The following is a 24,575-nucleotide window of genomic DNA, read 5'->3' on the forward strand; positions in this document are numbered from 1 at the left end:
GTCTATTGGCGCCATTTTTTCCAACAGCATTTGTTCACTTCATGTGTGTCTCTGCGTCACATTTTGGTAATTCTCACAATATTTCAAACTTCTTCATTGTTGTTACATTTGTTATGGTGATCTGTGATCAGTGGTCTTTGATGTCACTATGGTCATTGTTTTGGGGTGCTGTGAACTGTGCCCATATAAAACATTGAACTTAATAAATGTGTGTTTCTGACTCCTCCACCAACTGCCCATTCTCCCATCTCTCTCCCTCTCCTCAGGCCTTCCTATTCCCCAAGACACAAATAGTGAAATTAATCCAATTAGTAATCCTACAAAGGCCTCTAAGTGTTCAAGTGAAAGAAAGAGACATATCTCTCACTTGAAGTCAAATGTTAAAAACGATTAAGGTTAGTGAGGAAGGCATGTCACAAGCTGAGACTGGCTGAAAGCTAGGGTTCTTGCCCCAAACAGTTAGTGAAGCTGTGAACACAAAGGAAAAGTTCTTGAAGAAAATTAGAAGTGCTACTCTGGTGAACACACAAATGATAAGAAAGCAAAACAGCTTTCTGGCTGATAATGGAGATAGTCGGAGTCTGGAGAGAAAATCAAACCAGCCACAACATTCCCTTAAGCCGAAGCCTGATCCAAGCAAGGTCCTAACTCTCTTCAATTCTGTGAAGGCCGAGAGAGCTGAGGAAGTTGCAGAAAAAAACAGTGTGAAATTAGCTGACATGGGTTAATGAGCTTTAGGAAAGAAGCCATCTCTATGACATGAAAATGTTAAGGGGAAGCAGCAAGCGCTCGGTGCAGAAGCTACAGTGAGTTATCTGAAAGATCTAGCTAAGACCACAAATGAAGGTGGCTATATTGAACAACAGATTTTCAAGGTAGGCTAAGCAATCTCCCACTGGAAGATTCCATCCAGGACTTTCATAACTAGAGAGGAGAAGTCAATACCTGGTTTCAAAGCTTGAAGGGACAGGCTGACTCTCTAGTTAGGGGGCTAATGCAGCTGGTGACTTTAAGTTGGAACCAGTGCTCATTTACATTCCCCAAATCCTAACTTGTACTAGAGCTACCCTGCCTGTGATCTATACATGGAACAACAAAGCGTGGATGACAGCACATACATTTACAATGTGAGTTACTGAAAATTTTAAACTCACTGTTGTAAACTACTCAGAAAAAAAAAAATCCTTTCAAAAATATTACTGCTCATTAACAATCCACCTGGTCACACAAGAGCAGTATATGAGAATATTTGATCTTAGTTCCCGGACCAGGGATCAAGCCTGCATAGTTTGGCATTGCAAGTTTGATTCTTAACCACTGAACCAGCAGGGAAGTCCCTATTTTGTTTTTAACTTCTGAATTTCTTATTGTGTGTCTCCTCTCTTCAATCTCATCTGAGACATAAGAATCAGGGACACACTTTTCTTGTTCTTATGTTCCTGTCTTTACACATACCATTTTTTCAGTCTTCACCCAAGAACACCCAAGAACTTCTCCAGTGAAGACGTGCAATGGGATTAACATTGTTTTCATGCCTACTAGCATAACGTCTGTTCTGCAGTCCATAGATCAAGGAGTAACAGATGAATGACTACAAATCTTTGATTCTTTTACCTATATTCTTAAGTATATTCTAGATGGCCCAAATGGAAGGGAGTGGATATTCTCTTTGGGAAAATGATGTATTCCTTATATTGGGGCCTATCTTGGAATGAGGCTTCCCAGGTGGCTCAGTGGTAAAGAACCTGCCTGCCAATGTAGGAGATCCAGGAGATGTGGGTTCGATCACTGGACTGGGAAGATCCCCTGGAGAAGGAAATGGTAACCTGCTCTAGTCTTCTTGCCTGTGAGATCCCATGGACAGAGGGAGTCTGGTGGGCTGCAGTCCATAGGGTGACCAAGAGTTGGACACGGCTGAACACACAGCATAGTACATCTCGGAATAACTAGTTCATGGAAGTTCAAAAAGAGGTGAGTTACCTACCCTGTATTCTCCAGCTGAGCACGGGCAATGCTCCAGGGCACAATGAAGAGCACTGGGAAGCCTGGGAGAAAACACGGAAATGGGGTCAAGGGCTGGTTGGCCAAACTTGCCTACTGCCCATCCCACCCTGATGGGCCAAGTACACCTGGTTAAAATTATAAAAAACCAAACATCATAGAATTGTGGACTGTGAGAGCTGGAGAGACCTACAGATGGCACAGAGCCATCCATTTGTTGGGAAACCAGGAGGCAGAGAGGAGACCAAATTTGCCACCTGTCACAAAGTAGCTTAGAGTAAATCCAAAGACATTAATCAAGCCTCCTGAATCCCAAGCCAGAGTTAGTCCCTCTGATTACTGCAACCTCAACTTCCCCAAGAATCTATGGCAGCAAGAGCTCCAGATCTCATCCTGGAGATTTGGTTGGCCCATGGACTGAATGTTTGTGTCCCCCAAATTCATACACTGAAGCCCTAACCCCCAGTGTGATGGCATTTGAAGAAAGGACCTTTGGAGGTAATTAGGTTTAGATGGCATGTGTGTAGGGGCTGGTCATCATGATGGGATTACTGTCCTTATCAGAAGAGACCAGAGAGCTTGCTTTCTCTCTCTCTCTGCAATGATATGAGGCTATAGCAAGAAGGCAGCTGTCTGCAAGCCAAGAAGAGGAACTTCATCGGAACTCAACCATCGTGGTGCCACAGTCTCACACTTCTCAGCCTCCAGAACCTTGAGAAATAAACGTCTGCATTTTAAGCCACACAGTCTATGGCATTTGTTATGGCAGCCCTAGTAGATAATACAGTTGGGGACAGGTTAGGAGGAATGTCATCTGATTCTACCAAAAACTTCCCAATTTCTGAACATGTGTATGGGGTCTACAGCACTTATATCTACATAAATGTGCATGCAGGTGCATGCACACATGTGTACACACACACACACACACACACACACACTACCCCTCTCTTCAGAGCCTCTTGTCATTGAGGAATTATCTATCCCAGAAACGTCCCTCCAACTCCAACCAAAAGCTCTACTGGGCTCCCATGTTCAGATAGATCCCCAGTTCAGGTCACTCACCCCAACCCACCAGCAGGTATCTGGGCCACAGCCGCCTTTCTGAAAGCATTATGGGCTCCAGCAGTGTGTGAAGGTAAAGGCCTTCGACGAGCAGCCATGAGTAATTGGTGCCCACGAAGTAGTGCAAGAGGACCTGGGCTGAGCGGCAGGAGGCAGCAATCTGGAAAGGACAGAGCACCTGGGGGTGAGTCCAGGTTCCTCAGCATCTGGACCACAGCGGAGGGGAGAAGGGCCTCCGCACACAAGTCCCTGCCTCTGAACTCCCCTCTCTCTCAGACACAAGAGTTTTTTCAGACACAGTGCTATTGCACACTTAATAGACCACAGCACAGTGCACATACACCATGGTCAGTGTTCTTGTTATATGCACTCTCTGCTCTGCTTAGTCGCTCAGTCATCTCTGACTTTTTGCAACCCATTCTCGGGACGTTGGCTTTAAAAAAAAAAAAAAAATCAGGTGATGCATCTCTTACCAGAAAGACTGACACCCCTTTCTCTCTCTCATCCACTCCCCAGCCTCACCTTCCTGCTCTCTGATTCCCAGGACTGATCCACCAGGTAGAGCCCAGGGATGAGGAAGCACATACCTCCGACACGTAGGACAGCCACTCTGTCTCACTGTTGGGTGTCTTGGAGTAAGATTTGTAGAAGATGACGTCTTTCACCAGCACAGCCAGGGCTCTCAGGATGAAAGAGGCAAACAAGTTCATGTGGATGTAGTTACGTGTGCAGTGGAGTTTTCTGGGCAGGGAGAAAACCAAGGGTCTTCCCTCAGAAAAGAATGGCTCAGACCAACAGGCGTGTGCCTGAAACCTGTGTATGTGCCACCAAAGGACACAGGTTCAGAGTGTAGGCTGCAGAGCTGGATGGATGGCGCAAAGGATCTTACCTCTCTCTGCCTCACTTTCCTCATCTGTAAGACGGGGAGAATAACAGGTACCATTTATAACATGCCAGGCTATGCTCCAAGCTATTTGCATGTGGATGTAGTTAAGGGCATCCTTACTCCTTACAATCACTTACATTACAGTCCCAGAGGAGTAAGTGCCAGAGGTGAGATTTAGATTCAGAAACTCTGAGGTCCATATACGGCTCTCCAAGACTCTACTCCCTCTAAGAACATGGGCACTCGTCGCAAAGGCTACATGAGGATTCAACCAGTTAATGGGTGAAAAGTACCCGCACAGCACCTGGCACTTAAGAAGTACCCAGAAAATGTCAACTCTCACGACCTCCCTCACCCACCTGGAGCCTCCAGTGCCAGCCGACGTAAAACTGCATCCTCGGTCTCTCTAGTCAAAAGGGCCCTTTTCCATCACTGTGTTCTCAGAGCCCCGCCTATGCCCCTATGTGACACATGCCCAGTCCTGCCTCTCTCTAGAGCTATTATTACTTTTATCGTTTCCAAAAAGATTTGAACAGGTCTTTGTGTTTCATGATTCATGCATTCTTCTCCCTAGACTGTGCAGGGACTTGGTCTTGCTCTCTTCAGAGCCAGAGATAGAAATGAAGACATGATCGACCCAGACTCTGCTCAAGTTACTTCTTCTGGGGCTGGGCAGTTATCTTCTCCTGGCCTTGCTCTGAGACTTTGGGAACGTGAGTGGAGGTGGTCACCGATGGCAGTGGGCACAGGCTGCGGAATTCTCTCCTGATATTCAACGATTGCTCTCCCACTGGGGCAGGTGGTCATGATTCCGCTTTCTGCTCCAGGAGCTAAGGAACATCATGGGATTGAGGAGGCAGGTGGGGCCAGACCTGGACCTCACATAGCCCAGGTGGGAGTGCTCTGGAACCAGCATCCAGGGTCCCCATCCAGGTCTCTGCATCCGTGTTGAACGCTCACTCTACCATGTTACACTCCATTAGGTTCTTGAATTGACCAAGACCAGGAGACAGCCTTGGAGGGTTCCTTAGGGGTCTATAAGTATCTCACTTGAGTGACTTCTAAAATGACTTAGTAAAATGCACTCCAGTTTTGGATTCTGAAAAACAGTACAATAAAGGAATGAAAGTGCTCAGCCTCTGGACCACCTGCTCATGATCTTGGCTCCATCACTCACCAGCTGTGTGACTGTGGGCAAGTCACTTCATCTCCCTGTGTTTCAGTTAACTCACTCATAAAATGGGGGCGATAATAAGGCTAATCTCCAAGGATTAGAATTCATCTTAATTCTGATTAGAAAGAGACTTAAATGACTTAATGCATGTAACATGCTTTAGAACAGGGCCCGGCATCCTCAAAAGGTTAATGGCTAATTGGAGTCCGAGGGTCCTGGGTTAAAATCCCAGCTCTCCCACTCACTAATATGCCTTGGGGAAGTTTCTTAATCTTGTCCATAAAAATAGTGCATCTAGTGGAGCTATGGTGAGAATGAGCTGTGGCAGCAATGGGTATGTACGACTAGGAGTTTAGAGCAGGGACTAGGAATTTGGGCAGAGCTCATCTAATCCAATGGAGAAGGCAATGGCACCCCACTCCAGTACTTTTGCCTGGAAAATCCAGTGGATGGAGGAGCCTGGTGGGCTGCAGTCCATGGGGTTGCTAAGAGTGGGATATTACTGAGCGACTTCACTTTCACTTTTCACTTTCCTGCATTGGAGAAGGAAATGGCAACCCACTCCAGTGATCTTGGCTGGAGAATCCCAGGGACGGAGGAGCCTGATGGGCTGCCGTCTATGGGGTCGCACAGAGTCGGACACGACTGAAGCGACTTAGCAGCAGCAGCAGCAGCAGCATCTAATCCAAAGAGACAAAGGCAGAGTTGGGAGCCCCAGGTTCCAGTCCTAGCTGTGCTTTGCAACCCAGGATGGTTCAGTGCCTCTCCCTGGACCTCCCAGATCCCTTCCTTTTGCCTACAAAAATGGGATGGATGGACTGGAGACTGTCTCAGATCCCCTCCAGCTCTGACAAGCCATGAAATCACCCAGCCTGGTCTCCTGCCTTCTCAAGGGAGCCAGTGAGCACATGCCTGGATACCTGCCTGAGCACGTGCAGGCAGCAGTTCCACTCACCGAAGAAACAAGAGGAGGGTGAGAGCCAGGAAGAGCGAGACGATGGAGAGAGAGTAGCCCACCGTGTACAGCAGCTGCAGCATCGACAGCAAGGAGCGGTGTTCAACCTGAGCGCAGAGGAAGAGCAGACGTGACCGGTAAGCCAGGCAGCTATGGAGTCCGGGCCCTGGATCCATGCCCCCGACCACCAAGGGTCTAGGTTTGAACCCAAGGACGCTTGTTGACACCATAGCCCTCTGGCACATCTCAGAGTTCAAGGAACCTTCATGAGTGAAGAACCCACCATGGGTCTCACCTCCGTGGTTGGTCCCACCACCCAGCCGCGATGCACCAAGATTCACGATATCCTAAGAGAACTGTGCCCAGGACCAGAGGGTGCCTTGGGAACAAAGACAGGTTCTTTGCCCCTGGATGTGCTGTTCCTAGAGTGCAGGGGCCTCTCTCTCTGGAAGACAGGGCCAGCTTTCCATCTCGATGTCTCCCTCCTAAAGTAACTCTTCATAGATGATCCCTTAAACAAAGACCCAGTTAAACACTGGAATATTTTCTGAGTCCCAGCATAGCCTGATGGTGAACAGAGGATAGTTTACTGGAAATTCTGTGGGATTTTCTAATGGAATGCCTTCTCACTCAATCCATTGTGCATATAGCCATCAAGATTATGTTTCTGAATAAATTTTTGCACAAGAACCCACAGTTAATATGTATTATCTGCTAGATTATGCCTAAACTTCTCTGCATAACGTTAACAGAAGTTCATCAGCTTCACAGAAGTATAATTGGTATACAGCAAACTACACATATTGAAAGTATAAACCTTGGGGAATTCGGAACATGACTATATCTCTGATGTCATTTTCACATTCAAGATAATGAACATTTCCATCACCTCCCCAAAGTTGCCTTGTGGTCCTTTGTAATTCATCTCCTCTCATCGTTTCTTGCCCTTAGAGACAAGTTTGCATTTTATAAAATGTTTATAAATGGAACCTTATAAGTACTCAATTTTCTGTTAGGCTTATTTTCCTCAGAGTAATTATTTAGATTCATCCTTATCATAGCATCTATCTTAGTTCGTTACTTTGTTGTCGTTTTTGTTCAGTCGCTCAGTCGTGTCCAACTCTGCAACCCCATGAACTGCAGCATGCCAGGCTCTCTTTCACCATCTCCCAGAGATTGCTCAAACTCATGTCCATTGAGTCAGTGATGCCATCCAACCATCTCATCCTCCCCTTCTCCTCCTGCCCTCAATCTTTCCCAGCATCAGGGTCTTTTCCAGCGAGTCATCTCTTCACATCAGGTGGCCAAAGTATTTGAGCTTCGGCTTCAGCATCAGTCCTTCCAATGAGTATTCAGGGTTGATTTCCTTTAAGATTGACTGGTTCGATCTCCCTGCTGTTCAAGGGACTCTCAAGAATACTACTCAGCCAGCATTTTTTGACAATATGGATGAACCTCGAGGGTATTATGCTACGTGAAATAAGTCAGACAGTGAAAGATAAATACTGTATTATTTCACTTGTATGTGGAATATTAAAAATGAACAATCAAAAACAAACAAAACAAATAAATGATCAAACCAAACAAAAATAAACATGTATACACAGAGAACAGAGTGGTGGTTATCAGAGGGGGAGAGGCAGAGGGAAGGGTAAATTGGGTAAAGGAGATCAACTCTATGGTGATAGATGGAAAGTAATCTTTTGGCGGTGAGCATGCTGTAGGGTTTACAGAGGTAGCAATACAGTGTCGTTCACGTGAAACTTAAATAATGTTATAAACCAGTATTACTCTTGAGTAGTATTCTATTATGAATATACCACGATTTACTTATGCACTCACCCATTGATGGACTTTTGGATTGCTTTCAGAGTTTAACTTTCACAAATAAAGTTGCTCTGAAAACTTCTGTACAAGATTTTACGTGGACACAGGTTTTCATCTCTCTCAGATAAATATCTAGAAATAAAATGACAGGGTAGCATGGTATATGCTTTAACTTCTTAAGAAACTGCCAGACTGTTTTCTAAATAAGTTGTGTCAGTTTACATTCCAACCAGACTGCCAGCTGCTCAGGAATCGACTAACATTTCCTGCAATCAGTCTTTTACATTTCAGTCATTCTAATGGGTATGTCGTAGTGTCTTATGGCGCTTTTATTTGCACTTCGCTAATGATTAATGATGTTGAGAATCACTTCATGTGCTTATTTGCCATCTGTATGTTTTATTTGGTAAAGTATCTGTTCAAATATTTGGCTGTCTTTTAAATTGGATCATTGGTCTTAATTTTGAATTGTAAATCTTTATATATTCTAGACATAAACCCATCAGATACATGTTTTGCAAGTATTTTCTTCCACTTTATGGCTTGCCCTTTTATTTTTTTCAGTTCAGTCACTCAGTCGTGTCCGACTCTTTGTATCCCCATGGACTGCAGCACACCAGGCTTCTCTGTCCATACCAACTCCTGGAGCTTGCTCAAACTCATGGCCATTGAGTCAGTGATGCCATCCAATTACCTCAACCTCTTCTCCTCCTGCCCGCAATCTTTCCCAGCATCAGGGTCTTTTCCAATGAGTTCTTCACATCAGGTGCCAAAGTATTAGAGTTTCAGCTTCAGCATCAGCCCTTCCCATGAATATTCAGGACTGATTTCCTTTAATTGACTGGTTTGATCTCCTTGCAGTCCAAGGGACGCTCAAGAGTCTTCTTCAACACCACAGTTCAAAAGCATCAATTCTTCGGCGCTCAGCTTTCCTTATGGTCCAACTCTCACATCCATACATGACTACTAGAAAAACCATAGCTTTGACTAGATGGACCTTTGTTGGCAAAGTAATGTCTCTGCTTTTTAATATGCTGTCTAGTTTTGTCTAGGTTTATTTTATTTTTTAAGTGTCTTTAAAAAAGCCTAAGTTTTTAATTTTGATAAAGTCCAATTTATCAACTTTTCTTTGGTCACTTAGTAGCCCTCTCAGTTTATTAGCTAGATTGTCTTGGTACAGCAGAGTTTTGTTTTAAGTGACCCTTATTCTACTTAGTTTGTTGGTGTTTAGTTGCTAAGTTGCATCCGATTCTTTGTGACCCCATGGACTGTAGCCCACCAGGCTCCTCTGTCCATGGGATTTCAGGCAAGAATACTAGAGTGGGTTATCATGCCCTCCTCCAGAGGATCTACCTGACCCAGGTATCAAACCCATGTCTCTCATGTCTCCTGCATTAGCAGGTGGGTTCTTTACCACTGAGCCACCTGGGAAGCCCCATTCTACCTAATAATGGCCCCCAAAAGTAGTGATGCTGGCGATTTGGATATGCCAAAGAGAAGTCATAACGTGCTTCCTTTAAGTGAAGAGATGAAAGCTCTTGAGTTAAAAAGGAAAGAAAAAATATCACATGCTTAGGTTGCTAAGATCTATGAAGAGAACCAATCTTCTATCTGTGAAATTTTAGAGAATCAGTGGCGCTTGCTGTCACACTTCAAACTGTACAAGTTATGGCCACCACGTATGAGGAGTGCACAGCTAAGACAGAAATGGTATTAAGTGTGTACAGTTTTGAAAGGTACTCAAAGACACACACACACACACACACACAATATCCTTAAAAAGCACCAATTCCTATGCATAAGGACCCCCAGTGTGTTGTTAGTTGGAAGAACATAACACATCTCATTTTCCAAAACCCCAAAGGGCAAAGACTTACTAACACTAGCCTTGTTTGGGCAAAAATTCAACCCTCTACTAGAAACACAGGTAAACATGGCCAGAAACTTTTTGTGAAGTATTTGATTTCTTAGAAATATGATCATGTGCAGAGGAGGAGGCAATGCCTGTGTCCTCACTGCTCTAAAGAGAGAACCTTTCCTTCCTGTCTTGGAAAGTTCAGGTTTTCAATCTTGTTTTGTGGTCCCAGTTGCCTGACCTGAGCCCAAAGCAAGTGGCAGGCATTTCACACCAGCTGGTGAATTTGTCATCACCACATCCCTTCAGAGTCACCTGGGGAACCTCCCCATCAGTATGGACGCCTCGACCCCACCACATCCCCACTGACTCAGAATCTGTGGACCCATTCGATATTTATGAAGTACCCACTGTATGTGAAGGTTCTGGCCACTTTTGCCAGCACTGTGCCAGCGGGTGGCAGCTGTTCAGATATGACTATGGCTTTGTTATTATTCTCAAGCCACTTTGTCCAACAGGGAAGATAAGAAATGTATACAGTTTGCCCAAATCACAGCATGACGTTAACAACAGCATGGTGTTGTCACAAAAGTCAGACAAAGTCTTGAGATAAGCTGAATCCAACCCAACCGCAGGCATGATTTTCATACCTCTAAGAGGTGTGGCCTGTCACATGGTCTAGGGAATATGGAATTCTGCCAATTCCAGTCAAGGAATAAAGTTAAAGAGAGGTTTAGAAAAAATTCCCTGCAGATAGAGAGGCTGTGATGGAAGGCTCTTCATGCCTGGTGGGACGACGTGATAGACTTGAGAGTCAAGGACCGGCCAGTTCCCACTGGGGGAAGGAAGTGAACCACAAACACGATGATTCACTGCCCAGCGACCCGGCTGGATCCTAGGGGTGGAGCCGGCACTCTTACTTTAAGGTCGTGGTGACGAGGGGTCAGGCTTTATCCAGAGACTCGGACGTCTGTCAGCTCTTTAAACCCTCGTGTAATCACGGGCAGTAACTGTGCTCTGCTGGGGCATGGGGAAGCAGAGGCCCAGAGCAGTGAAGGGTGAGGTAAGAAGAGCTAGAAAGCAAAGGGACTTCCCTGGTGGCCCAGGGGTTAAGAAGCCACCTGCCAATGCAGGAGACATGGATTCGATCCCTGATCCAGGAAGATCACACATGCCTCGGAGCAACTAAGCCCGTGCACCACGGCTATTGAGCCTGTGCTCTAGAGCGTGGGAGTAGCAACCACCGAAGCCCGAGCGCCTAGAGCCCAGGCTCCACAAAAAAACAAGCCACAGGAACGAGAAGCTGGCTGACTGCAACTAGAGAGTAACTCCCACTCACCTCAACTAGAGAACGCCTGCATAGCGACAAAGACCCAGCGCACCCAAAAATAAATAAATTAAATAAATTAAAAAAAAATTAAGAATTAGAAACAGGGCTTTCCTGGTGGCTCAGTGATAGAATCTGTCTGCCAATTCAGGAGACACAGGTTCGATCCCTCATCTGGGAAGATCCCACATGCCAAGGAGCCACTAAGCCCATGTGCCACAACTCTCTAGAGCCTGGGAGCTGCAACGACTGAGCCCATGTGCCACAACTACTGAAGCCCGAGCTCCCTGGAGCTCTTGCTCTGCAATGAGAGAAGCCACCACGATGCGAAGCCTGTGCATTGCAACTGGAGAGTAGCCCCTGCTTGCCACCACTAGAGAAGAGCCTGCTCAGCAATGAAGAGCCGCACGGCCTAAAATAAATAAAACTATTAAAAAAAAAAATAATTAGAAACAGTAAAAGAAAGAAAGAAATGGAAATTCCATATTAAAAAAAAAAGAGAGAGAGAGCTAGGAAGCAAAGACTCTGGACATGAAGGTGGGCTGCCTGGGCCCTTAGCCTTGAGTTTGTAGCCAGACGCTAGGTGTGTCCCCTCAGGACACTCTGTCAGAGAGTGACAGGTGCTGTCAAGGCTGGAGAGACCACTCTCCATGGGGTGGCCTTGGAAGACTTCACTTGAAAGCAGACGTTGACTTTGAAATGTGACTTTGGGGAAGGAGAAGCTGAAGAACAGCTGGGGAAAGGTGGACCAGGCGGCAGGAGCAGCAAGCACAGACACTGGTTGTCTTTCCTTAGGGGTTCATGCCTCAGCCCAGCAGCAGAAGACATGCTGTGTCTGCCACTGGAGTTGCGGTTTTGTGTGACCAAGGACCTTGCCAAGTGAGTCTGGGGCCGACGCGCTGGGGCAGGCTCCTTGTGTGGAGCCCCAGCACAGGGTGGTTTGGGCCCCGAGGTCCGCCCTCACCGAGCCCAGCCAACTCACTTTTTGTTTGAAGCGGTCATCCTCGGCGCATTCGGAGTTGTCCTGCCAAATATCTGTGGAGTTTTCCAGCGTCTGCCAAGCACCCCGAGACAGGCAGTATCTGTAGGCCCTTCCTGAGTTCTCTGAAAGTAAACACAGCTCTAGGGGAAAGGTCAGAGCACACAGCCTGCTCTCCAAGCACGTGGGAAGGCCCTCATTCTCACCGCAAAGCTGTGGAAAAATCCCAGGGAAGAGGAATTTTCACTTCCCCTTCGGGGGACTCGTTAGCATCCTCACTGTTTATTTGGGATGGAAGGAAAAACACGGAAGCCTCTACATTTTGTAGCAAACCACAATCCGTTAATGTCTGCTGTGTTTACCCAAAGTCCCTGGTGACTCAGAGATGTGACAGCCCTTCAAGGTGCAGCCCAGCTGGGAGACGCAGACCTGGAGCTTCCTGACGCCCAAGAGGCCATGCCATGGAGAATAAAGGGCACTGGAGCAAGCCAGTTCCGCCTCCTACAAGCTCTGTGGCCCTGGGTGGGGTCCTACCCTCTAGTCCATCAGTTCCCACTTCTGATGACAAGTCTTGACTGTTCCACCTCCAGTTCTTTTCTTTCCTCTTTCCTCTTCTTCCCAACCTATTGCCTCTGCCCGAATCCACATCCTCATCCTCTTTTTCTGGACTACTGCAGGAGCTTCCAGACTTGCCCTTGTGATCTCCCTCCGTCCCTCAGTCCATCGGCCACAGGCTAGCCACGTCAGCTCCCACAAACCACCTCCTCATGCCTTAACACCTTCAGCGGCTCCACATCTCTACAGAGGGGAGTTTAAAGCCCGAAGCATAAAGCACAGGCCCAGCGTCATTGCTCGGTCTTTTTGTGCCGGTATGTCCTCTCTCTTGGGCTTCCCTTGGGGCTCAGTCAGTAAAGAATCTTCCTGCAGTGCAGGAGACCGGGGTTCATTCCTTGGGTCAGGAAGATGCCCTGGAGAAGGAAATGGCAACCCATTCCAGAATTCTTGCCTGGAAAATCTCATGGACACAGGAGCCTGGTGGGCTGCAGTCCATGGGGTCACAAAGGGTTGGGCATGACTGAGCAACTAACACTTACTTACTTACTTATTCTCTCCCTTCTTACATTCTAATGCTTCTTCCTCTAAGCTCATCTCTCGAGAACTCTGCAGCCAAGTCTGTGGTAGCCAGGCCTGGACTCTCAAATCTTCAAAGGAGAGAGGACCAGGATACAAGCAGAGCCTCCAGGCACAGAAGACTTGCAGGAAGACAGGAGAAGAAGCAGAGAGGAAAAGGAGGATGTGCTACTGACAACTCAGAGGAGACCTTTCGTGGGAGAAGAGGGCTGGAGAAAACAATCTGATTGGAGCCCCCTCCTAACCAAACCCTGGCTGCTCTATCCAGGGAAGCCTTAAAGGAAATGTTAGATATTGGTAAAATAAGACTTATTACCTTCACGCCACCAAGGTAAGTAGGAAGGGCAGGGGACAGAGACATTTCCAGGAGTGGAATGAGGCCAGCACACATACTTATCGAAGGTCCCATTACAGACTGCGCCTGCAGAGAAAAGTGGGCAAAATAAACCGGTGGAGCCCAGAGCCTACCTCACTGGCATTGAAGCTGGTGTGGCCCGAGCAGGGACCAGCCAGGGTGTCCCACTCTCTGGCGTCAGATCAAGGATGAGGAACCATGTGGGGAGGATGGGAATGCTTCACGCAGCCCCACATGTGGCTCTGTCCACCCAACCTGACCCCTGGCGGTGGTCCAGTCTTTCATGTCAACACGCACGTCACACTGGTGTTGGTTTACTTTACACGGGCTGAACTCTCACAGAAACTCAGGGTCAGGAGGACACTTAGAGGTTCAGCCAGCATCTTCTGTCCTGTAATTAACTAAATAATTGTCAAACCTTCACCAGTTATATCTATGAAATGTGCAAAATGACCGGTGGATGGAAGGGCATCTGCAGGGTTGAGGTTCTCGGTCACGTGTACCTGAGTCAAGCACTACCTGGTCAGATTTCTCTGTTTGAAGACAAAGCCAACAATCATTATGAAATATCTGGGACTCTCAAGCAGCTCAGGGGATGAGCTGCTGCTTGGCAATGAGATGCTATAATGTAAGCATCAGCTTTATGAGCCCCCAGGATCAAACGAAGGGGCTTCAGGCTGGACCCCAAACATCCATATTGCAAACTTCTCACTCCTGGTTACCAAACATCATTTCCTACCATGGGCTCCCTATTAGGCTAGAACTCAGGGGCCACTCAGAGTGAAGAGCCAGGTCGTTGGTATCAGGACCAAGCCGCAGGTCTGGAGCTTGGGGCGCCCTGTAGACCTGGCTGCCAGATCAGCACCCAGTCAGCACCTAGCCTGCGTGAACTCATCGAGATGAGCTGCCCAGAGGGAGGCTCCGGATCAGGAAGGCCTCCCTACTCTTAGAAAGCAATTTTCCTCAAGATGGAAGTAGTTCCTATAATGAATCAAGCCTTGGCAGCCACCTGCTTAGCTAAAGGATATTTAAAAGGAAGGAGGCATGGCTTGGAGACTGGACTGCCTTTGGGTTGGGAAAAGGCAGAGAGAGTTTCTAGTGTTCTGTCAACCTCCAGGTCCCTGAGTGAAGTCATCTGAAAGAAGCCAGGAAATGAAGGAGAGGGCAGTTTCTACCCACAGCCGACCAGTCTCAGAGGCAGGGGGCCAAGGCTTCTTACTTCTTTCTTTTCTCGACAAAAAAGAATCCGGATGCACCCAGAGACCCAGCATGTAGACAGGAGAGGCTGTGGGCTGAGCAAACTATTAACATATTTGCTAGAATGCACTCAACCTAGTGCAGTCCTAGATAAAAGTTAGTACCATGGGAGACTGAAGGACAACCCCCCCACACATACGTATGATAGATTCCTGGGTTAATCTATGACAGTGGCTCATGTCATGTGATTAGGTGGTCAAAGTACCATGACACATGGCTTATATCAAGCATGGTCACATGCACGTATATTCCACCTTGCATGCTCTTGGAGCATTGCAAGATGCTTGCAATTGGAGGTGGGTAGCCTTTGTAACTGTCCGACCCAACTGAACACAGCAGAAGTGACTTCCAAGACTAGGTCACAAAAGGCAACATGGCCTCTGTTCATGCTTGTGCTTGCAACCCAGCCACTGTGCTGTGAGGAAGCCCAGGCCATATGGAGAGGCCACGTGGATGTGGCCCAGCCAACAGCCCCAGCATGACTCCCAGCATCAACCCGCAGATGCGGGCATGAACCAGACTTCAGATGATTCCAACCTCCGGTCTTTGAGTGTTTCAGCTAAACTCCGGACATTGCAGAGCAGATATAAGCCCTCCCCAATATTCTCTGTCTGAAATCCTGACCCACAGAAACTGTGAGAGAAACGTGTGCACTCTAAGTTGTTTCAGTCGTGTCTGGCTCTTTGCAACACTATGGACTGTAGCCCACCAGGCTCCTCTGTCCATGGGATTCTCTAGGCAAGAATTCTGGAGTGGGTTGTCACGCCCTCCTCCAGGGGATATTCCTGACCCCTTGATCGAACTTGCATCCCTTACGTCTCCTGCATTGGCAGGCAGGTTCTTTACCACTAGCGCCACCTGGGAAAGCCCAAGAGAGATAGTAAATCATTGTTATTACTGTTTTGAGCCACTAAGCTTTGGGACTATCTGTTACACAGCCATAGATAACTGATACGTGTGCTTACCAGAAGTTTCCTTGAGTAAGTCTCTCAGACACTTCTCTTTATACTGAGCCCACTTCCGAGTTGTCTCCTCAAGGAGAGATCCTGTAACCTGAGCAGAAAAAAAAATCATAGTGAACTCCAGTTACCAGCAAGCACGTTATCACATTTTATCACAAATTATCACCTCACACCATGATTCTCAAACCTTCCCACTGATAAGCCCATAATGGCCTGCACCACGGAACAATTTCTTTTGTATCTTATGTCCTATCTTAAATATTGCTGCTGTTGTTTAGTCACTAAGTTGCATCCAACTCTTTTGTGACCCCATGGACTGTAGCCCACCAGGCTCCTCTATCCATTGGGATTTTCCAGGAAAGAATACTGGAGTAGGTTGCCATTTCCTTCTCCAGGGGGTCTTCCAGACCCAGGGATCAAACCTGCATCTCTTGCATTGTCAGGTAGGTTCTTTACCACTGAGCCACCTGGGAAGCCAGATGTGGGGGAGACTATTGTAAATTGCAGAGATATTTTATTGAAAGGCATTCAAACACACACATGCATACAGAGAGAACAAAACAAACAAAAACCATCCACGGGCCCTACAGGTTGCCAGTTTTCACCTCCTGAGTAATTAGTTCAATTTACCTCACCCCTCACCCTCACTGCTCCCCAGCATGCCCCAGACCCAATCCCATGGCATCCACAGGGTCTGTGAGTAGTTCCTTTGCAATTTTTCCAGAAAATGACACAGAGAGCTTTCTGAAGACAAGCAAGTATGGTCATCGTTAGACTAGAGGTTCCCAAACTTTCTCAATTCTTGCTTCCTTTCCAGTCTTAATAATTTTTCCACAGCACCCCCAGGCCAATAGAAATACCGAATCTAAAGTTCCACTAATCAGACTTCCCTGGAGGTCCAGTGGTTAAGAATTCGCCTGCCAATGCAGGGCACAAGGGCTTGATCCCTGGTCCGGGAGGACTCAACTTGCTGCAGGGCAACTAAGCCCACACACCGCAAGTACAGAAGCCCACACACCTAGAGCCTGTGCTCCACAACAAGAGGAGCCTCCACAAGGAGACGCCCATGTGCTGCAACTAAAGAAAGCCCGTGCATAGCAGAAAGACCCAGAGCAGCCAAAAAACAAACAGAGTGCCATTAATTAAGTAGATAGGCCAAACAACTTATTAAATATTTACCTCCTAACAACTTAGTACCTACTGGGGATGATGTGTGCTTGTGCTTAGTCGCTCAGTCGTTCAGAATCTCTGTGACCCCATGGACTGCAGCCTGCCAGGCTCCTCTGTCCATGGGGATTCTCCAGGCAAGAATACTAGAGTGGGTGACCATGCCCTCAATCCAGGGATCAAACCCATATCTCCTGCATTGCAGGTGGATTCTTTACTGTCTGAGCCACCAGGGAAGCCCAGTGGGGATAGTAAAACATCTCAAACCTAACAGTCAGATTGACCACTACCACCTGTGTTCCTGTTCCACCCTGATTTTTGCAGTATTTGCTTTTTATCACAGAAGATGCAAAGAATCCCAGCTTTGCAAAGATACATCATCCAAGGGAAAGTATTGCCATATAATGTTGAAACCATGGATTACCTCGAGTTCATCATTCACAGATGGAGTGTATCCCTGCTTCCCTCAAAAAATTAAAATTCCTAACAGCACCCCTGCCAGTTCACAGCAGGGGTGCCCTGGGACATCTTAGCACACAGTTTGGGAATGATAGGATTATCCAGTAAGTAGTTATCATGATGATAATGATGATGAAATGATTGGTATTTATCCCTTGGTTTCTGTTTCCAGTGCATTTTAAATCTCCATTAATAATCTCTCTTTCTCTGTTATGGCCCAAGAGGCACAATGGTACATTAGTAACACACTGTTTAAAGAAATACATGTCCTAATGGGAACATAACTGACTATATTAATTTTACAAATTTGGCAGAGATGTTGATAACTAAATCGTCAGCTTCCAGGATCCTCCAAGTCACCCAAGTGAAGACCTTTCCTTGGATAAAGTGCTGTTTATATGCACCAGGACCTAACAGAGAGAGAGACAATAAAATCAATCATATATGTGAGCTGTCTATGGACTAATATTCTCTTATCCCCCTGTTCTTTCCCATGACTGACGGCCATGGTCAAAAGGAAAAATAAAACCAAAGCAGCACTCAATCTGATCAGTCTAGAAAAGCTGGACGAACTCTGATTATCTTCCCAGGTACTTGTCCTAAGGACACCAAAAACATGAAAGGCTAATCTAAGTTCAATCACAGCCAAATCCTAATAAAGTAGTGATGAGTGGATATTTTCTAGCTGGAAAAATCCAGCTCAATCCTGATTCCTCTTTCTCTCGCAAGGGTAACCAGCACCAACTCACTCAACAGAGAAGGGATTAAGAAAAAGGCGAAAAAAAAAGCTTCTGTTGACTTGCTTTCAAAAAAACCTCTATTATTCTTTGTTACCAAAGGAATAAACTTCACTGTAGATAAAATAAAAAATGAAGACAAGCAGAAAGGGGAGAAGAAATGAAATCTTAATCTTTTTACCCAGAAATAACTATCTCCCTCCAGACTCTTCTCTCTGCACTCACATACAATCCTTTCTCTTTTTTCTTTCTTTTCTCTTTCATTTTAACCCAAAAGAAAATCATATTGTTGTGTAGTTTCTTTTTCCACTAGAATATACACTGTGCCTATATTTCCATTTCTAAAACTATACTTTTAAAACATCATTTTAAGAGCTCTGTATTTTTCTACATATGAATGTGATACAATTTATTTCTCAAATCCTCTAGCAAATTGAACACCTACATTGTTCTAGATGTTTGCTAATATAAATGATGCTGTAATGAAAATATTCACAGCTAAACATTCGAGCACATCTTTGTTTTCTTAGGGAAAATTCTTTGAGTTGGAATTTCTGGGTCATCAACTATACATTTTTAAAAGCTTTTGACAATATACTGCCAAATGATCCTAGCCAGAAAGAATTTTTTTTAATTTAAAAATATGCACCTTTTTACACTCTCTTTGGCAAAGTATGAAAGAATCACATATTCACTTCTTAAAGAGCCTGAAGAGTTTATATTTTTTGACACCAAAGCAACTCCTAATTAACTCAGCTAAGCTGTGGGAAGGGGGAGGAGGCATGAGGATATAGCACTGTTTCCCAGTTCAAATTTAGAATCTAAACTATCCCTGAGAATTCCTCATTAAGGGAATTTTATGGTGACTTCCTGCCAAAAAAACACGCCATGGTCATTTATATCCATGCAGGGTGAACGGCTACGAGCAAAAGTCATCACGGAAATCTACGCCAAGGCTCGTATAACATAAACATTTGGAGAAAGAAGTTGGGCTTTAAGATGGGTGACCAAGAGGAGGGTCTTCAGGATTTTATACACATAACACAGGACAGACAGAGGGAAGAGGTTCTGAAAACACACTGGGTGGTGGAGGTGGGGAAGACAGGCTGCCCATAGGCACATTATCGATTATAAATATACCAAGGTGTGGCTTGGTCAGCGTCATCCGCCAGCCTGACTCACTGCAGATTCGGCTGTTGTCACATAGAAATATTCGTATGTTAACAGCTTCCAAGGAATGCTGGGGAAGAAAGAACACAGGACTTTCAAGTACCCTGGGGGGAGGCGCAGTGTCTCCACTGCTCACAAGCTATCTCATCGCAGGTGATCAGACAAGATCCTGTGAATCTTGGTGGCCAGTGACAGCCACCTTTTCAGAGGCTCGTTGTGGGATTTGGGCAAGACCATTAGGACAAAATGCCAAGTGCTGCAGCAGAACTTGGCACCTAAGAGACAGCCGACCCGTGGTTGTGGAGAGGAGATGGACAAAACCAGAGTTAGCTGAACATATACTCCGTTTGAATATGAGACAGGGAACTGGAGCAAGGGTGAGAGATCTGTATCAATGCTTCCAACAACGGCCCGCCACTAACGAAGTCCCAGGCCACCTGCCCCCAGGAACGTTATGGTCACTCGCCGAGAGGCAGCCTCCATGGCAAGAATCCCAGGCAACCCTGGACCAGGTTCACATCTACTGTCTACAGCCTCTGGGAGGACGTGGATGTAGAGAATTTGGTGTGGGTTTTCTGCCCGTCAGGTTCTGGACCAGCATCAGAGAAAGTCTGATAAGGTGAGCACTGATGAGACCCAGCACCCCAGCCCTCCCTCTGTGGGGGCAGGAGGAATACAGATTTCCAAGGCTGCAAGCGGAGATGAACTCTTCCCGTGGACCAAAGGAAGAAGAGAAGCATTGAGTTCTCAAAGCACTTCCTCACTCAGGTGAAGGGAACTGAAGCTCCTTCACATCATGGCCCAGAATAAAGAAGAAACCTTGAGGGACGTCCCTGATGGTCCAGTGGCTAAGAATCCTCACTCCCATTGCAGGCGGCCCAGGTTCCATCCCTGGTCAGGATACTAGACCCACATGCTGCAACTAAGAGTTCTCAGCTGGTTGGATGGCATCATAGACTCAATGGACACGAGTTGGAGCAAACTCCAGAAGATAGTGAAGAACAGGGAAGCCCGGCATGCTGCAGTCCGTGGGGTCACAAAGAGTCAGACACAACTTAGCTACTGAACAACAAATGCTGCAACTAAGACCCAACACAGACAAATACATTTTAAAAAATTGAAAAAAAAAAAAGGAATCACAAAGGGAAGGGGCAAATGTCTCGTCTTCTTGGATGAGAAAAAACAAGCTACCAGAATGCCCATCTAAAGAAGATAGTTACAAACATACATTATGATTCACCCCTGAAGTCCTTAAACATCACGCCATAGAGCCCAATTTTCTGACAGAAAGACGTTCAACTTCCTTAAGCTTCAGTTTTCTCATCTGTAAATGGGGTTAACAGGAAAACCTCCCTCCTAGGTTTGCTGAGAGCATGAAATAAGATAAAGAGCCCCAGACCTGGCATCAGACCTGGAGCATAGTAAGTGTTCAACAAAAATGTTAGCTTGGGTTAATAAGTATTTTGTTAAGGAAAAAAGCAGATTGCAAAAAAAATATTTATAGTATAAGCCTGTTGTTTTTCTTTTAAACTATGTAAATAAATGGTAGAAAAGTGTGAGTGTAAGCCAAAAAATGTGAATAAGGGTGATCTCTGGGTGGTGAGAGTACAGTAATTTGTAGTTTGAATTTATACATCTCCGGATTTTATGAGTTTATTTCTGTAAACAAAAAGCATTCTGTATTTTTATAATAGGAAGGAAGGAAAAAGGAAGATAGGAAGGAAAGAAAAAAAAATCCACTCATTCAGTCTAAATACTCAAACCTGGAATAATGATGAAAGCGAACAAAGGAAACATGCAGGGATTTTTAAATGCTATTTGCAGAGTTCACGCTGACATGCAAAAATGCTTATCATCTGATGTAAAGGGGAGACCAGGATACAAAATGTTTTCCACATCCTAATTCCAGCTGGGGAAGAAAAAAAAATGCATAGAAAAAGGATTTGAGGAACATATGCCAAAATATCAACAGTGATTACCTCTGAAGGCTTGGGTTATGGTTGATTGTCATTGCCTTAATACCATTTTACATTTTCCAAATTGCCTACAAGAGGCCTGAAGTGCTTCTATCATCAGAAAATACATACAACTGATAATAATAACAATAACAATAATAATACAAACGGCTCTTACTTGTTTGATGGAAACCAGAAGCAGAAGGGCCAGGAAGGGCCTCGCAGGGGTCCAGCGAGCTGGCTCGCGGGGGGAGGAGAGAGGCCCAGCCCCCTGGGCAGCAGGGGTGCCCATGAGCAGCACATGGGCTCCAGGCAGGGGGCTCACTGCCCTCCTCCGGGCCCCTGCCCAGCTCGGCCCCGGCCTCATCTTTCTCGCTGTGGGTCACAAGTTTCAGCACATCCTCCGAACGGTCCAAGATGTACCGCAGGCGGCCGCCTCTTGCATTCCTCTTCCTTCAGCGAGATGTTTGCACAAACCCTCCGCACGCCGCCCCTGAGAGCGTCTGGCCCAGTCTAGAGCCATCTACCGAATCTCCAGAGTTTCTCATCCCCCGTCCCGCCTCCCCCTCAAAAGGCAGGGAGATTTTTCCCAAACCTCCCCCAAGTGCTGGGACTTCCTGGGCAGAGGCCGCCCAGGAGAAGAGGCAAGGCAGCCGGTGGGTTCCACCCCTGAAGCCCCACCAGCTGCAAAGGACCAGGGTGGGACTGACCTGGATTCCAGGCCCTGAGGACCAGTGGTGGGAGGATGGGCCTCCAGGTCTGAGGTGGGCATCTTCATCATGGGGGACACTTGTTATTGAGGCTTTAAGTTTGTCCAGGATGGGCTGAGCCCAGCTACCAAGGCAGGGTCTCCTCTGGGCCCTGTTTATGCCAAGACTTCCAGAAAGACAGCTTTTCTGCCCAGGAGACACCAACTCCTGCCCCAGGGCCTGAAGCAAAACCCCCATCAGTGGGCTTCCCTGGGGGTCCAGTGGTTGGGAATCCACCTGGCCAGGCAGGGGACAGGGGTTCAGTCTCTGGCCGGGGAAAATAGGATTCCACATGTCGTGGAGCAGCTAAGCCCATGTGCCACGACTATAGAAGCCTGAGTGTGCTAGAGCCTGTGTTGCACAAGAGAAGCTCACGCACCACAGTTACAGAGCAGCCCTCATTCTCTGGAGCTAGAGAAAGCCACTGCACAGCCACAAAGACCCAGAACAGCCAAATAAATACTTAAAACAAAACAAAACCCCATCACCGACTTGAGCTCCTGCTTCATAGCAGCGAACCAACATGCTGAAACGTCAAAAACGTGCTCGCCTCTAGATGGCTCTCACCTGGGAGCAAAGGTTGCTCAGTCCACCAGGCAGATCCTTTGTCAGAACCCATGATCCATTATTGCCAACTAACAGGTGTGTCGTTTTCCACCACAACTCACATGGACAAAATCTTCTCACCTGACAGCCTACTTCTTTCATCTTTACAATAACCCTGTGAGGGGATGGTTAGTTCTCTGCTTGATGGCTGCAACATTGAGGTTCAGAGAGGTTAGGTGGCTTGCCCAAGGCCACACAGCATGTTAAAGGCAGAGCCAAGATACCTAGGTCTTCTGACCAGTCACCTGACCACAGAAGCTTGATAAGGTCCCATATCTGACCCTAACCCTCTAGGTGAGTTCCTTTTTTCTAGTAGGTTCAGCACTGTGTCTCTGAGATATTCTGCTTGGCCCTTCTCATCCACCCCTCCCTGTCCAGCCCCTCCCAAGACTTTCCTGAACTTGAGATTCCACAGAAGATGTCCTGATTGTATGAAATGCAGGTCAGCAAGAGACAGGAACACCGTGTTTCCATTTAGGCTTTTTTTCCCCCCATAAGCTGGACCAGAGGCTCTCATCTTGGTTAACTTTCCCAAGTGAGTGAACTTTGAACAGTTGGGGCAAAACAGGTGAGCATCCCTTAATAGAAATCCTTTGACAGCTTAAAAAAAAAAAAACAAAAAAAACAAAAACCCACATGGCAAGATTTTAAATACCAGCAGTAAAACATCCAAAATGAACACAGACCCCCCCTACCCCAAGATGGACTCACATAATGATGCGACCTCTGGAATTCATGTGGTCATCCCTTTGGGACAGCAGAGAGAGGAATGGAGTAACCCAGAGGGAGAAAACTGCCCACATGATGGTTCTGATCCTTCCATGCGGCTGTAAAGCTAGTCTGTGATGCACTTTACAGATTGTCTTCCCAATCACCTACTGGCAAAAACAGTGCCGCCTGCTTGATAAGAATATTCTGTCTAGCCTCTCTGAACTTTTTCTCAAAAACAGCCTTTTTCTAAAGGGACAGGGGTTGTGGGGAGGGGACAGCTACACACGACTTCCCCACTCGTTGGATGGATGCCATCTAGTGATAAAAGGAGGTAACTCCTCTTCCCACAAGACTGGCAACCACACAGACACAGCTCACAGCACAGTCCTTGGTCTTTGCCAGCCGGAAAATCCAGGCTAAGCGATGTGGACCCAGATAACACCGGCCTTTTCTCCCACCTGCCCAGGTTGATTCTCCGTCATAATGGGGGAGGGGGGTTTTTCTTTGGGAGGTGTCTATCATAGAATGGAGAACCTTTGTGTTCCAGATGCCACGTGGAACCCTTGAGGACATCATGCCACGTGAAATAAGTCAGTCACAAAAAGACAAATTCCACATATAACTCGAGTGACCAAATTCATGGAGAGTATCATAGGGGCTAGGGGAAGAGGAAAGGGGAATTGGCATTTAATGGGGACAGAATTTCAGTTTTTGTAAGATAAAAAGAGTTCTGGAGCTTTGTGGCAGACTTGAATGTGCTTAAGAGTGCACTTAAAAATGATTAAGACAGTAAACTCTGTATTATGTGTATTTCATTACAATTTAAAAAAGAACAAAAATGGCATCTCTGCTCGGTGTTTTGCAGCAGCCTGGATGGGAAGGGAGTTTGGGGGAGAATGGATACATGTATATGGACGGCTGAGAACCTTCACTGTTCACCTAAAACTATCACAATATTGTTAATCAACTATACTCCAATTCAAAATAAACAGTTCTTTAGAAAGTGATGGTGAAAGTGAATAACACGAATCAAATTTAAGAGCATTTCGAGTTGGATCTGTAGCTATTCCATTGTGCCTAACACAAAATGGAAGGACATTTTCTTCCAGTATCTAAAAACAGTCATCCAGTTCAACAAAAGAGTTGCTCACATCACATGGGAATAAATGAAGTTCTGCCCTTGCGAAAAAAAAAAAAAAAAAAGAACAAAAACAGAAAACCAGCACCCCTACATCATGGGAAGGACT

The 24,575-nt window shown here is 46.3% G+C and overlaps 1 protein-coding gene across 1 annotated transcript in view; it reads right to left on the reverse strand.

Moving 5' to 3' along the window:
- The window catches only part of GLP2R (glucagon like peptide 2 receptor), a 40,592-nt gene extending 18,963 nt beyond the window's left edge, over nt 1-21,629 (reverse strand). Inside the window, exons 1-8 of the mRNA XM_055579636.1 lie at nt 21,441-21,629; nt 15,778-15,865; nt 13,517-13,621; nt 12,073-12,194; nt 6,082-6,188; nt 3,654-3,807; nt 3,067-3,226; nt 1,985-2,045 (exon numbers count right to left, since the gene is read on the reverse strand). Of these exons, the coding sequence (XP_055435611.1) occupies nt 1,985-2,045; nt 3,067-3,226; nt 3,654-3,807; nt 6,082-6,188; nt 12,073-12,194; nt 13,517-13,621; nt 15,778-15,865; nt 21,441-21,629 (986 nt within the window). The remainder of the gene's footprint in view (nt 1-1,984; nt 2,046-3,066; nt 3,227-3,653; nt 3,808-6,081; nt 6,189-12,072; nt 12,195-13,516; nt 13,622-15,777; nt 15,866-21,440) is intronic.
- Between the last annotated feature and the right edge of the window lie 2,946 nt (nt 21,630-24,575).

Source organism: Bubalus kerabau, chromosome 4 (genome assembly GCF_029407905.1).
Source record: "Bubalus kerabau isolate K-KA32 ecotype Philippines breed swamp buffalo chromosome 4, PCC_UOA_SB_1v2, whole genome shotgun sequence".
NCBI lineage: Eukaryota > Metazoa > Chordata > Mammalia > Artiodactyla > Bovidae > Bubalus > Bubalus kerabau.